Below are 16,560 nucleotides of genomic sequence, written 5' to 3' on the forward strand. Positions count from 1 at the left end.
TAATTGTAGTTTTGCAAGTGTAGCTGTTGCACATAGCTTTCCACTTTCTCATAGGGTGCAGAACTACTCATCAGTGACTTTGGTGTAGCTCTTGATTCACTGAGATTGTGGAAAGAGCAGGCACATTTACAAATAGGCAATTGTTTGTACAATGGCAGCATTCAACAGCGGCTGGTGTAGGGCAACCATCATGTAACTATCTGAATGTTTATTATGAAAGTACAATGGAGGGCCTTGGCTTACTTGTGTAATTTGAACCAAATTGCAATACATCTCACTTGAATGAAAGGAATGATGTCCAGGTTGCCTGGATGCCTGCTGAGCCTGGTCTCCAGGAGCTAACTGTGGATGGACAACTTCAAGGTTCCAGATCTCCCTTCTTGTAATTCTTCAACTTTAAATCAGATTCTGATGAGATAGTCCTTAAAATACAGGATATCCTGAAAAGGGGGACTGTTCCCTGTCTGCCCTTCGAATGGAAGATCGTCTTCTGTAAACAACCCTAGTTTTCTGTTTGAAAGTGTGTCTGTATATGCTTTCAAGTAACCTGTCAACTGATGGCAACCCCATGAACTTCGTAGAGTTTTCTTATGCACAAAACAGCTTGCCATTTCCTTCCTTTGAAATATAGCCTACAGCACCTGGCATTCATTGGTGTCTTCCATTCAATTACTAACCAGGGCTTCCAAGGTCAGACAGGATCTGGTGACTTTAATTAGGCTGTGTCCTACTGACTGAGAGTGTGGAAATGAATCAAGGTTCATTATCCTATCATTTGAACTGATCCAGTGAAATGCCACTGACATTCTCAGCCAATTAGATTATATGATTTCAGTTTTGTTTTTTGTTGTTGAAATATGTGCAGATTTTAGTATATTTTCCTAATATACACAATTTTGTATTCTTCAAGTAACACATTTTGAAACACACTTTACAGATATATGTATTTTGTGTAACGTGTTTTTAAAGTGCAGATTTTGCAATGTGTACTTTTAAAAATGACTTTGTGCACATTTTTCTCCATCAGATCACATTACTAGCCTTAGGTACTCATAGATTAGCAAGGCAAAAATTGCTTCATCTTTTTATGGACTCCCCACACATTTGTTTTCTACTTTTAGGTTAGATTATTAGGGAGGCATGAAACAGCCTGTTTTTAGGAGGTGGGGGCAAGGATTCCATATGCAGCATCTTCAAGTGCCCTTGGGATCATTTGGTGACTAAAAACATCAAAACATGTATTGTCGAAGGATTTCATGGCCGCAATCACTGGATTTGCTCAACTGATTTTTAAAAATTATTTCTCCCCAAGAAAATTATCAGTTTTTGCCTTGCTCAGCACAGTGCTATTTTTTTTATTCTTGGGTAAATTTTGCCAATAGAACGATATAACTCATACACTCATTTTCATGTACATATTTGACATTTTATTAGAGATACATTTTTATTTTACCATAAATAGTAGTATCAGAAGTTATTGTCACAAAACTATTTTGTCTTGTAAGAATTATTGCAGACTAACACATTAGATTTCAAATTTTCCACATGGGAGATTATTTCACGAGTACTTCTATGCACATTGAATTGGTAATCCTTAAAAGAGAAATTTACTCTGTGAAGAAATAAACTGAACTAGCATAAATGGCTGTGAGGACTCATGTCAGAAAAATAAATAAGGGGACTGGGAATGTCCTACTTTTAAGAGCAGGTTGAATGTGATTTGGGGGATTTGAATTTAGCCTTCAAATTAATTCTGCTTGGTTGTATAACTTCAGTCACATATTAGTAATACAACCTTTGCATATCTACAGGGCATAGTGGAATTTGTGGCCTTGTAATGGTTACCAGGGCCTCCATTGAACTGATGAATGTACCGTAGTGTGTTCTGTCTGAAGATAGAGGAAAGTATAAAAGTCAACCTCGGGTATAAGTCGAAGGCAGGCCTTGTGGTCAAAATTAGGGGGTTTGATATGAACCGTGGATAAGCCATGGGTCATTCCACAAAAAGGGAACGCACCAATGTTGCCTCGGAGGGTCAGCTGCTACTGGCTGCCACCACCATTTCCCTACCCAGCCATTTTACTGGTCCAGAAGCGGTCACATGGTACAGACGGTAGAGGAGATTGGTACTTCTTTTAGGCTCTCCTGAGATGGACTAAGCTCTTCCTTTCACCACTACATTCTGAGATGGTGATGGATCTGTCTTGATAAGGGTTAAGATACAGTAGTCACATTGACCCATGGATAAGTCAACCCAGGGTTTTTGAGTTGATTTTTTGACTAAACACTTATAAATGGGTGCTTAATTGCACAATTTGAAATGGGTTGTACATAACTTCTGCCTTCCATAACAGTAGATCTTTCTCCCATTCCTACACCACACATTCATTCAACAGAGTCTGCTGAGCCTCTTTATAACATTTACATGAACTGAGGGCCCTTCCAGAAAGGCCCTATATCTCAGGATCTGATCCCAGGTTTTCTGCTTTAAACAGGATTATATGAGTCCACACTGCCAGATAATCTTGGATAATCAGAAAATCTGGGATCAGATCCTAGGATATAGAACCTGTCTGGAAGGGCCCTCCAGACAGGTCCCTTCACACAGAGTTGTCTAGGGTTGTGGTGGGGAAGAGTTAGTCCATTTTCATGAATATCTGGATTCACTTGCTTCATTCACTGCCACAAAGTTTAGTCAGCACTAGTGTAGATAACTTTGAAAAGGGATTGCAGACAGATTCATGAAGAAGGGGTCAACTGTTGGCAACATCAGATGCCTGTGTTCCCACTGACTCCCTCAGCATGTTGAATTAGTGTCCTGTTTGTAGACTTCCCAAAAGCAAATGGTTTTGCCATGGTGGGAAGCAGAATACTGAAATAGGTACACTTTAAGTCTAATCCAGCAGTTCCCTTTCCATTTGAGGCTCACCACAGATGAAATCTGAGAAGTTCCTGGAAGGAAAAAAAATGTAAATTGACCTGACATTTGGCATCTGGAAAGGAAGAAGAAAGGAGATGCTTGTAGTAGATTGCATTTGTGTTTGTTTGTAGTATGCTCTATAAGATGAAATTTACTTTAAAGCATAGCTCCTTTCAAGAAACCATTGTGAGCCTGCTGTGAATTGGAGTTTTAAAATCTGGTAGATTTTTTTGTGTGCATATTGTTTGGTTTTTGCCTGCTTTTTAGTTGTAGGTTTCAGAAACAATACCATTTGAGTCTCACTGGGGGAGTGGGGTGTCCAATCCTCTTCATAAAATGGAGGACTTCTAAGCATACAGTGGACTTCTAGGCCTACAGTGCCAACATGGATGGGTCACTGCAAGACCCCTACTGAGAAGTTGCCCTTATTGTTACTCTCTTGTGCCCCACATTGCTCCAAAAATTGATTCCTCAAAGAGGAATCATGACCATTTTGCTTCATTTTCAGGGATATACAAAGCCAAAAAACTATTTGGGCAAGGTGAAGTGGGATCTTAGGTATCCCCAATGAATGCTCTAAGAACCATATATAAGTCCAGGTAGAATTCCTGTTTATGATGGCAGGAGCCCTTTTATACTATGCAATTACAGCACTATGATTCCATGTTTATTGTCATGGCAACATTCCATGAAATCCTGGAAACTTCGGTTTAGTGAGGAGTATATACAGTAGAATTCCCAGCCAGGTCACAACAGTGGGTTAAAAAGGAAAATGGAAGACTATTAATCCTGTGTTGACTTTTCTGTCTGGAAAAAATTGCTCTCGAAAAAAGAGCTGAAAGAGCATCAAGAACAGAAATTAGAGAAGATCCCCCCGCAATAGCTATGATCATCTTTAAGTAGCATGATACCTTAGAGACTAATTGTTCTGTTGCTACACAAGTTTTCATAGGCAACAGCAGACCTCAGCAGTGTCTCTAGGGTACCATAGTACTATCTATATTTGTTCTTTTCCACTTTGCAAGCTAGCAGTAAAAATAGGTGACTGCATTGTATATATGTATAAGTCTGCCTCCACAGATTCAGCTATCCATAGCTTGAAAATAATGTTAATAAATCCATTAAAGGAAACTTTAATTTTACCATTTTATATGCCATTGTAATTTGGATTTTGGTATCAATGAGAGGTCCTAGAACCAAACCCCAGTGGATACCAAGGGCCCATTGTATTTTCAAAAGTATCACATTAGAGCTGAAGAAGGAACTTGTTCTAACTCATTCCACGGTTTGGAGGTGAAACCATGCTTTTCAGTATCATAGGTTCCTTTTGTTCTTTATCAAGGTTGCTTATTTGGATGTATGACATGGACATGAAATCGTGCCTCGGTGTTTTATATGTGGTTTTAATCTGTTTGATAGATGTTATGTGTTGTAATTGCTTATATGTTTAGATTGTTTATTGTTTAGATAGTTTATATTTTATGAGATGTGTTTTATTGCTTATCTGTGCAGCAATTAAAGTGCACTACCATTCCCAAAATCAAGGTCATTTCCCACAACCCCCTACAGTATGGTCATGGGGCTTCTCTGTGCCAGGTTTGGTCCCAGTCTCCCTGAATGCAGGTGAACTACAACTACCAAATTCACAGGGCAACCACCCCCAAACTCTGCCTGTATTCATGTTGGGTCTGTGTGCCAAGTTTGGTCCAGATCCGTCATTGGTGGTGTTCAGAGTGCTCTGGGTGCAGAGTGAACTACAACTCCTATGTGTGTGGTCGGTCTCTCCACAAACGGCTCCAGTATGTTCTGTTGGCCACCAGTGTTCTGTGTGCCATGTTTGGACCAGATCCATCATTGGTGGGGTTCAGAGTGCTCTGGGTACAGAGTGAACAACAACTCCCATGCTTTAGTGTCTCCAAAATGTTACTGAAAAGTACAGTGTGCCACTTACTTTCTCCTTTTTTAAAGAGTATAAAACCTACCATTGGAAGTTATCATATTCCAGAAATTCAGGCAAAAATTGTCTCTTAATGTCTTTAAAAATTAGATGCAGAGAAAAAGCTGAAATTTCTCATACATTACCACAATGCATTCAATAATAGTGATTGGCCAAGCTGCCTGGGTAATTCAAGGAGTTATCATTCAGGAAATAGATTTTCCCAGCTCTGGGTGTTACCAATTTTGGGTCATTTGCCAATTCCCAGGGTATCTGAATGGGAAGGACTGCTTCTTAATTTGAAAGTGAATGGATGAAATGAAAGAATGGATCCCTTCAGAATCCTTGCATTGTTCCACCTTAATTGTTTACCATTTTTTTCACGGAGTGAAGGAAATTACATTGTGTTATTTTATTAGGATCATGTATCGAAGAGAATAAAATAGGCTTTATATTATGTTACATGTTGCATGTTCTTTAAAAAAACCACTGGCGGGCAATTGCAGTGGTTTTGAAAAAGATGTTTTTTACGCTAAACAGTACAGAGAATGCCTGCAACCTATTCAAAATGTGAGCTGATACTCTTGGAGAAAGCCAGTATCAGGAATGTGGGCATTTTGAGGCCCACAGTCACCATCCCCAAGGCCTCATTTAAACCATCCCTGTTTTAGATAATATTATAAATGCACGGGCATGTGAGCACAGTTGGCATTGTAGTATTGGTGGGTTTTGGCAACAGTGGAGCTGATGAATAAATATAATTCTAAAAACTGTCCTCACGAGCCCAATTGGTATCAGAGATTGGCTTCTCCAAAATGCCCATAGCAAAATAATAAAATACAATATGAAATCTGCAAGAAGAATACTCTATTACTCTATATCAGTCAAATTTTGAGGAGAACCTTTGAGTCATATCTTAATTAAAATGTAGTATATAATTCTGGTACATCTCCACACATAAATAATGGCACAAAATAATCTCTCACTAAAGAAACAAATACTATTTCTTGATTATTGCCCATCATTCTAGTAAAATCCAGTTGGGAATAAAGACTGTACCACATGTCTCATTAGTGATTCATTGTTCATTGCATAAACAGCTCAACAAAACATTTTTATTGTTTTGATTATTGTTGTGGGGTGAGAGTAAGTATCCATTGTTACTTATTTTTTCTTCCATCACGGGATTGGGGGGGGAGGGCAGTGTTATTTGGATTGGCAAGCTTACAGTACTTGTTTATTTCTTCTTTAGTGTAGCCAAACTAAAGAGTCAAAAGAGAGGCAACTGTCTACCTTCTCTTTAAGGCATTCAAGTGCACAGGGTGGGAAGCTCCTCATGTGTCCTGTCAAAACAACCAGCTGAGCTGCCCAGGTCTCAGCTGATGATTATCACTCCCAAACTCTTGTGTCAATTTATCTTTCGCCAGTTTATCAAAATCTGTTTCCAACTACTGCCATGAAATAAGCTCTGGTTTATTATCCATTATCTAAAATACTTGGAACCAGAAGCATTTTGGATTTAGGATGTAATGAGATATCTTGCAGATGGGAGACAATTGTAAACCCAAAGTTCATTTGTATTCTATAAATACCATATAATACAGCTGGAAGGTAATTTTATACAGTATTTTAAATACATTTGTATACATGAAACAAATGCTTGTGTACATGGAACCAGGAGAAAGCAAAGGTATCAGTATCTCAGTCATCCATGTGGGCAATTTTGAAGGATTTTGGATTTGCAAATACGGGATGCTTAACCTGTACCTAATTTTAGACGTTTTGTGCAGAGAAACGGTCCTGTCGATCTCCAGTAGTAGATGATGATGATGATGATGATGATGATGATACATCATACTTCAAACTTCTAAACCAGTGATGAGATTTATGGGGCTGTCTTTTGGGACTATAAGTCATGCTCTATCACTCACAATCCACAATGCTAGTTAGGGATGATGGCAGTTTCAGTCCAACAACGTCTTAGAACAGTGGTTCCAACCTTTGGTCCTCTAGGTGCTTTGGACTTAGCTCCCACAATTCGTAATAGCTGGTAAACTGGTTGGGATTTCTGGGAGCCCAAACCAAAACATCTGGAAGCCCAAAGGTTGGGAGCCGCTATCTTAGAGGAACACATCTTCTGCAATCTTGCTCTGAATTAATTTTTTTCTTTTGGGTTTATGTGAGCATTTAACAGGGAGATAGGGCAATAAGCATTGGACCAAGACTCTGAGAGACCAGGTTTCAAATTCCTGCTCAACCATAGAAATCTACTGGATGACCTTAGGCAAGTCACATTTTCTCAACCTGAGAAAAGAAGCTCGTTTTGTCAGAAAACCTCGTGATAGGTTTTCTTACCTTAGTGTCTCAATAAGAAACAACTTGAAGTTTGTGTCCAGATGTTCTGTCCATGACATCCTTACCACCAAGAATAATCAAAAACTTCCATCAAGTGGAGTGCACTCTGATCTTGTGGATCAGAAACTAAATATATCACTGTAAATACCAACATTTGTGTGCTATGAACTCATTAGACTGTGATGTCATTTAGTTATATTGCTGATGAAACAATATCATAGTCTAAACATGTAAAATATAAGGGGAAGGGTATGTCTACTTACATGTGCCAAATGTGGAATTCTTGAGACATCCTTTTTGAGTGCATATAAAACTTCTCTAGATTTGCATATTAAACATGAAAGTAACTTTGGAAAACATTTGTGCCACTTAAAATTATAGCAAAGGAAATAACCTAGAATGTTCAGTTTAAGTATGTAATTAACATTCAAATTTTGGAGCTGGAAGGGCCAAACTAATTTTTTATACATTACAACTTTCAGGACATTCTTGTTTAAGACCAGAAATACCAACCGTTTTTTAAAATGAGAGCTCACTTGAAGAGGGATTTTCTGTTCCATTTTTAGCTCATCTTGCTAAATGCCCCCTGCTATGAAACAGAATTTAAAAGTATCCCCAAAAGCCCAACTTGCTGAATCAAAATAAAGGTATAATGGGTTTCTCTTTGTTTTTAATTTCAGCTTTGAGAAACATAGCCTTCTTGTTTATTGGTTTCACAAATATTTACTGAAGCTAATTGATTCACTTTGTGAGATGCATTGCATAGAGTTAAGTACCATAATAGCTACTGTTAAAAATAGTATATTTTGCCCTTCTTATTTTTGTCAGGGTAAAATAGAGAAAAAAGCCAAGTGAAATAGAGAGAAAAGTGAAAAAAAAAACCCTTGTTTTTTTTTTTTCAGCAGGTCTTTGACAACGTTTAGATAGTAGCCAGGCTGATTCTCAACTATTCTAGCAGTTTATATTAACATTTGATTGGTTTTAAGGCTGGGATCTTAAACTGATTGTATGGACCTTTTAATCAATGGCTATTGTTGATTTTTAGCTTGTGTTAATTGTATCTGTTTGGTTTTATGTAAATGTTTTATTGATGCAATGTTGATGTATTGCATTTTATGTTTTGTATGACACCAGCGTGTGCTATTTTGTAAGCTGTCCCAAGTCCCTATGGGAGATGGTGGTGGCATATAAATAAAGTTGATGATAATGATGATTATTATTATTTGTGCTGGTACCTCAGAAAAGCCAAAGAGGCCCAGAACACTAAGCCTTGTAGGATCAATAAGAATTAGTTATACAGGTTGAGTATCCATTATCCGAAATGCTTGGGGCTAGAAGTGTTTTGGATTTGGGATTTTTTTCAGATTTCGGAATGCCTGTGTTTGCATATGCATACATAATGAGATATCTTGGAAATGGGACCTAAGTCTAAATACGAAATTGTGTATGTTTCATATATTTGATATATGTCTTAAACTAATATAGGAAAGGATTTTTATACAATATTTGCTTGATACTTTTATGTGTGAAACACAATTTATGTCCATTAAACCACCATAACGCAAAGGTGTCTTCGTTTCACCCATATGTAGAAAAATTTATTTTTGATATTAAAATTCCAAATAAGGGATGCTCGTCCTCTAATAACTAAATAGGATCTCCAGCTTTAGAGGTAGTAGTATCTCTCAAAGTGAAGATTTGTAGCTCAAAGACAGTCACATTCTTTATGTGTAAAAGATCCAGATTCTGGTATTTCCTGATACCCTTAATAGCCATTGCTCTTGGTCTATCTCTGCTTTATGATAATCTCCTGGATTGTTCCTTACCTGTGAATACCAGCTGCTGAAATAAACAACTATCATCTTCAGTTCTTGAAATGGTGCTATACAGACAATGGTTTCTATGGTTTGTTTTTTATTGTGTCAGAAACAACTTGAGAAACTGCAAGTCACTTCTGGTGTGAGAGAATTGGCCATCTACAGAGACATTGCCCAGGGGGTGCCCAGATGTGTTACTATCCCATGGGAGGCTTCTCTCATGTCACTGTATGAGAACTGGAGCTGACAGACGGGCGCTCACCCCGTCTCACGGATTTGAAACACCGACCTTCAGGTCAGCAGTTCAGCTGGCACAAGCGTTTAACCCATTGTGCCACCGCGGCTCCAGGTGGTTTCTAGTGAAGTCACTAAGATAAAATTGGATTACTCTCCACTTTGGTTATATGCAAAAATTATATAACTCCTTCCCAAAATACAGCCTGGAGGTGTTATAAATATTTCATAGTTCCAGGAGGCATGAATAATTATTGATAAAACAAGAAATTCCTTTGGATGCATATATAAATGACTGAATCAATAAGAAGCTCCAGTTCTCACACAGGAGGAACTGGTTGGCAAAAAAAGAAATCAAAGTTGTATTAAGTTGGGATTTTTATTCATGAATAACTCCCCATTGGTACATGTAACATTACTTTCTATTATGTCTTTGTAATATATTTTTCTACTACATTTTCGTATTATTTATTTGGGCATAAAAAACTGCAATCATTAAACAAAACCATTTGTTTCCTTGTTTATTTGTTTAGAATCGCTACTTATCGGGAGCTGTATTGATGCACACTTGAAGTTACTATAGCAATTTGCTCAATTAGGTTTACAAAAGAACAACACTTTTTTGCTTTTTTATACTACAACCCACCCACACAGCAACAACATAACTGAAAACAACCCCTAACACTTTCCAAACTACTAGACTCTAGTAACTAGAGAAACTGTGAATAGTTTTGTGTGGGAGTTCACTTTGCTACTGAACTTGACAAGGTAACAAGCAGAGAAGGTGGCGAAGCAATGTATTCTGAACTTGTTTTGACTGGGGTTTTGTGGATGTATTTTGTGGACAGCTTGGGTACTTTAGAATCAGAAAGACAGAAGATGGAGCTTTTAATTAGTACCATGTGTCATTCTGTATTTACAGAGTGCATATTTTTCTTTGAAAGAGAAGTACATTATTGATTCATCCCTGGCAATTTTCTGTACCTGAGGTTGGAATTTGGGATTGGGAATTTCACATACAGTACATCAGTAGTTCTCAACCTATGGGTCCCCAGGTGTTTTGGCCTACAACTCCCAGAAATCCCAGCCAGTTTACCATCTGTTAGGATTTCTGGGAGTTGAAGGCCAAAACATGTTAAGAACCACTGATATACATTGACGTACTTCTGTAAGGGGAAAGCATGGAGATGCCATTTTTGCTGATTTCCATTTGCTTGCGGTCCTTCAAAAGCTGCATCTACACTGTAGAATTGATTCAGTTTGACACCACCTTAATGTCCATGACTCAATGCTTCGGAATCATGAGTTTTGTAGTTTGATGAGAGTCATCTCTAATCTTTTGCAGAGAAGACTAAAGACCTTGCAAAATACCAGTTCCCATGATTCCATAGTATTGAGACATGGTGGTTAAAGTAGTAACTCTACCATGTAGATGCATTCTAATGATTGTTCCAAGTTTTGAATATATTGTATCCGGCATCCATGAGGAATACATTCCGAAGCTTGTCAAGAAATTGGCTAATAGCAAGCCCTATTGAAGAAGACAGGAAAGCTCAGAGGAGACAATTATGCTGGGGAAAATGGAAGGAATAAGGAAGAGGAGCCGACCAAGAGCAAGATGGATGGATGGCATCCTTGAAGTGACTGGATTGACCTTGAAGGAGCTGGGGGTGGTGATGGCTGACAGGGAGTTCTGGTGTGGGTTGCTCCATGAGGTCATGAAGAGTCGGAAACGACTGAACAAATGAACAACAACAACAAGCCCTATTGAAATAATTACTTCTACTGGAAGTTACCATCACATTTCACTGGATGATCTAGTAAAGTTTCTCAAAGTGTGCTCCTCCAGTTTTGGACTTCAGCTCCCACAATTCCTAACAGCTGGGATTACTGGGAGCTGAAGTCCAAAAGATCTGGAGGAGCACAATTTGAGAAACACTGATATAGAATATTCTTAAAGGGCATATTTTGTTAGATGCTGGTAGCCGAGACCGTGGGCCCTGTGCGTAGCAGTGACGTCCTGCATTTGGAAGAAATGTAGGAATCATTCAGCATGAGTATACTGAAACCTACTACTGAATAAAGCCTGGAATTATAGAACTGCTGCTGATTGCTTGCCTCTGCTGTGATTTGACTGAAACCATGTTAAAACCGCTGATCTGCCTTTTTAGGTGGATCTGCACTGCCATATAATGCAACTGCATTATATGGTCAGTGTAGGTATTATATGGCAGTGTAGATGTTTTAAATCAAATCAAATTAGGTGGATCTGCACTGCCAAATAATGCAACTGCATTATATGGTCAGTGTAGGTATTATATGGCAGTGTAGATGTTTTAAATCAAATCACGACTTGAATTACTTGTCAACACCATGTAAACCACTTTATTCTGGTTTCAAACTGATTATTTGGCAGTGTAGAGCCAGCCTTAGAGTTTTGTGGACCATAAAAACAGGAGTGCTGATCTGCTGAAAGGCAACTTGCAAGCAGCTCTAAATCAAGGCCGACAGAACAGATTGAAAATTGACTATGATTTGGTAATATGTTGGAAAGTAATAACATGGTTTTAGTTCGAAGTTCTAGTAGAATTGATGGCTGTCTTGACTTTTTCCATTTAATCTCACATCATTCTTTTCTCTTGATGAAATTTCTAATTAAACAACTGAACATTTTTCTTTCTCACATAACTATGTCTTGCAGGTCCAAGAAGCTGGTGTTTATAAAACTCCTCTGCATGTTTCTATATTATATGCTGTTGTTTTATCTCTGGTAGCACAGACCTGAATCTATTTTTTAAGACGATTTGTCCTTCCACATAACTGACTCTTTCCTTTGCAGGTGGTCTTTGTTTGCATTTTATGGTCCTCGTTTATGTTGCAAATAAACCCAGAGCTGCTCTCCATGGATGTGCTGCTAAGCAGGATTTACCTCTCTTAAGAATAATAGTATATGCATGGTTCTCAACCTGTGGGTCCTGAGGTGTTTTGGCCTACAACTCCCCAAAATCCCAGCCAGTTTACCAACTGTTAGGATTTCTGGGAGTTGAAGGTCAAAACATCCAGGGACCCACAGGTTGAGAACGAGTGGTATATGCTGTCCCAAAGAAGCCTAAGCTCTGCTTCTTATTTTTGTGCTTCCTAGAAAAGCAGTAGTAGGTAAGGTTTGGTTTTCCAGATATTTTAGACTGCAATCTCCACAACCTCCTCTGGTTGGGACTCCTGGGAATTGAAGTTCAAAGATTCCCCACTCTTGCAGTAGAAGGAAGATTTATCTTCGGTGAATGAAAATGGTTAATGAGCTATTGGTAATCAAGGAAGGATTGAGTACTCCCCTTCCTCCCAATATGCTATAGATTAGGGATGCCAAGGTGCTTCCCACTCTCTCTTCACAGGTTCATTCTTTGCACGCACACACAAATCCTTCAGCTGAGATGCATGCAGCAGCTTTGTCCTGCTTTGCAGATACTTTGGTTCAGTTCATATTATGATAAAAATGAGCAGGATCCAATGTTATACCAAGGGAGCTGTCTGTCAGTAGAAAAGGAGGGGAGTGAGTCCCTTGTGGACCTTCAAATCCTGCTCAAAAGGACTGGAAAAGAATTGTTTTTCATGCAGTGGTGATGGTTGCAAGGAGATGGACATGAAACTGAAATCACTGTAAACATGACATTGGATTATGGCCACACTAGCATTGATAATCCAAGACTATCTTTCTCTTTTATTATAATTGTTATGTCTGGAACTCATAAGTGCCTTTTTAATTTTATTTCTTAACTTGACTCTTTGTTTTGCAGATGAGGGCAGGAGTGCAGTTGACCATGCAGGTGGGGCAGAGATTGTAATAGACCATTTAAGGTCACTGTGCAGTAAAACAGATCCAGCCAATGAGAAGCTCTTGACAGTCTTTTGTGGCATGCTGATGAACTATAGCAATGAGAATGGTAAACAAAAATGCTAAAAGCAAACCCTTTGTCTTAAAATATAATTTTAAATAATAACATGGATACATTTCTAGGTGCATTTTGTTTTGAAAATCCAGCAAGCAACATTGCTATTTCGCTACAAGGAAACTAGTGCTTCCCTTTATGTTAATAAAAGTAACATTACTAAATAACATTTACAGTTCTAGGTATTCTGGTTCTGCCCTTCCCTATATGCATTGTTTTTAGGTGTACGTTAAGTTTTGTGTCGCGTACGCTATATTGAATTGGTTTCAGTGGAGGTATCTGCTTTGCATGCACAAAAGGGTCATACATCTTAGTTTCCTCTCTGAAATGTATGGAACTACTTTCAGAGGCAAGTGAGTTGTATCTTTGGGAATAATAAGATGGTCTTGAATGTTGTCCTCCTCTTTGCCCATTCGCTGCTCATTCTGTACATGCTCTGCAAGCTTCATAAACCATGGCTTCTGAACATTAGGCCAATGCACTCTTCCTTCATGCTTTCCTCCTTTACATTCTGACTTCAGTGTGGAATTCTTTTTATTTTCGATCCTCTTTTAGGCATTAAAAAGATTGCTAGTTGAAGAAAAAAGGATTTGATCCCAGACTTGAAACCAAAGGCTCAGCATATAGGAATCAATGTACATTTGTTTGCATGTGTGAGCAAATAAATTATTGTGTTAGACTTTCAGCTTTACAAACTATTTTTGTAAAGCCAAGAATATACATACGAACCAGAAATGGTTAAGAATCTGTTGACTAAATGTTGAGAATAAAGCAAAAAATGTGTAAATTTCTATAATAATACTTTTTTTTTTCATGTTTGGAGCAACTTGAGAAACTACAAGTCGCTTCTGGCATGAGAGAATTGGCCGTCTGCAAGGACATAGCCCTGTGGGTGCCTGGATGGTTTGATGTTTTACCATCCTTGTGGGCGGCTTCTCTCATGGGGAGCTGGAGCTGATAGAGGGAGCTCAACCCGCTCTCCCCATTTTCGAACCTCTGACCTATCGGTCAGCAATTCTGTCGGCACAAGGGTTTAATCCATTGCGTCACCAGGGGCTCCTATAATAATACATCGCTGCATTCTGTAATAACATCTATGCCTCTTTTGCTTATGATACCCTACTCTGCTGATGTTTGCAAGACTGTGAAATCTTTCTCGTCCCCCTTTTTCTGTCTGTAAAATGGTTTCAATGTAAAGTTTTCTTAGCCTTTGATGCAGTTCCTTAGGTTCATCCCAATATTAAAAATAAAAAGAATGAAAAAAACCTGTCACTTCCAAAAGACAGGTTTTGTACAGCCCAAGATTTGCTTCCCATCCTCCCTGGCCTCAGAGGATCGCTGTTAAACTGGTTGTTCTGCATAATCACCTATGAGTCTGCTCTGAATAAACTAATTATAAATGTAAGCTCTCAAATAAACAGTTTTTGAGTACTCCAAACAATGTATAAATATTAAATGAGCTGCTTATTCTAAGCAAGAAGAAAAATAGGAGGATATTGCTGATATCCTCATATTTTACCTGTATGTTTTTCTTTAAATAAAACCTCTTTAGTATCTTCAGATATTTCAGGTGATATAATCAAGGAAGTGTGTTCGTGCATGTATGTATGTATGTTTTGACAGGGTGGTAAGGCACCCTTAGGAAATTTGCATCCCATAATATCTAAAGCATGTTTTCAACCACTGAGCTTTCTGCAGAGTTTTTAATATTTATCCTTTTGAAGCAGTGGTGTCAAAACGTTGCCAGAACTTACCAACCACTGAGATTTTCAATGAAAACATCCTTCGTTCTGAACTCTGCAGCAATTTAGTTGCTCCTGGATGTCTGAATCTTCAGCTGATAATACATTTGTCAGTGTATTCACTTCCTTTGCTTCAGCACAGCATCCTTGATTTTCTATAGAAGAGGCAGTTTGTACTACAAAGGCACTAAATTTATGGGCAAAACTGATTGTGCTCCAAATGATACCTACCATCCATTCTTTGTGCAAAAACAACCTAAGAAATCCATTCCCATGTTCCATTAAAAATGGTATTCAGTGTGAATTCTGCTTACATACACAAAGAAAACAGGCTTGAGGAAAACAATTTTATCAATCCAATATCACAGGCCTAATTCACAAAGTACCTTCATTTATTCAAAACCTCACAATATGCTGGAGAAACATTGCTTTTGCAGGAATAGATGCCGCACATACCACAATTTTATTTATAAATCCATATATTTCTTTATGATATTTTGTAATGTATACCCACTTCGTAATAGGAAGTGCTGTCTACCTAGTCACTTTGTTCCCAATGGATTAGTCTGTCAGTGGATTGGTCTAAAACTTTTCTTATTTGGAAGATTTAGGCAGAACTGCAGTAGCTCGCTCTATCTTACGACCTTGTCACACAGCCGCTGGAGGTGTTCCACTTCATAGAGGGGTGTGGGGAACCCGGTGCCCCACACCCTACATTGCCCAGCTCCAGCTGAGGCCAATCAGATGAGGGAAGTGTGAGTGCACGGCTTCCTCCCATAGATTGCAACGACAACATGGAGACCCTCCTGTGTTGCCCAGGCAGCATCATGTGCCAGGTCCACCCTCCTTCACCCATGGAGCTGCACCCGCGTCATCTGATGGGAGCCAGTTGGTTCGGTAGGTGACCAGGGCTAAATTGGTGCATGCCACCAAATTTAGCCCCATGTGAAGAGGTTGTTAGAATACATCCATTAAAACAATAAGGTTTACGTAAGTAATTTAATATTTGACTCAACAAGTTTCTTCTAGCTTAGATTAGAAACTGGATTTAGGTCTTAATTGACTCCCATAGTTATTAAGGCAGTGGTTCTCAACCTGTGAGTTCCCAGGTATTTTGGCCTACAACTCCCAGAAATCCCAACCAGTTTCCCAACTGTTAGGATTTCTGGGTGTTGAAGGCCAAAACATCTGGGGACCCACAGATAGTGAATCACCGTATTAAGGTGTAGTATAACCACTTGAAAGATAGAAGAGGTGTCCTGGATTTTGTAAATTAAGAATTTAAAATGTAATTATTTGAAAAAACTGTTTTGTCCTGATAAATTTCTCTGTGCCTTGGAAATCCTAACTTTCAGTTTTTTAGCTTACCAGAGCTGTTTTTGTGGAGTTCACAGAGGACTACAAGAGACAAGGGACTCACTGATATTGGTAGCAGAAGTGGAATACATTGGAGTATATCATTGGATCCTAGTCCTTGTGCTGCTTTTAGCCTAACACAAAGACCATAGCAGCATATTCTCTAAGATTTGAAAATAACACTCAGATTACAATTCTGTAAGCATTAAACCAGAGTAAACCAAAGCATTCCCTAGTATAGGGTGTGTGATAT

The 16,560-nt window shown here is 38.6% G+C and overlaps 1 protein-coding gene across 5 annotated transcripts in view; it reads left to right on the forward strand.

Annotated features, from left to right (window-relative positions):
• Positions 1-16,560, forward strand: part of RAP1GDS1 (Rap1 GTPase-GDP dissociation stimulator 1) — a 119,449-nt gene that overhangs the window by 68,473 nt on the left and 34,416 nt on the right. For 4 of the 5 annotated variants that reach the window (XM_060779203.2, XM_060779204.2, XM_060779205.2 and 1 more), the window contains one exon: positions 13,057-13,203. The exons of the other annotated variant lie outside the window; for it this stretch is intronic. In XM_060779203.2, coding sequence (XP_060635186.1) covers positions 13,057-13,203 — 147 coding nt within the window. The remainder of the gene's footprint in view (positions 1-13,056; positions 13,204-16,560) is intronic. 5 annotated transcript variants of the gene reach the window in all.

This window comes from Anolis sagrei, chromosome 5 (assembly GCF_037176765.1).
Source record: "Anolis sagrei isolate rAnoSag1 chromosome 5, rAnoSag1.mat, whole genome shotgun sequence".
Classification (NCBI taxonomy): Eukaryota; Metazoa; Chordata; class Lepidosauria; order Squamata; family Dactyloidae; genus Anolis; species Anolis sagrei.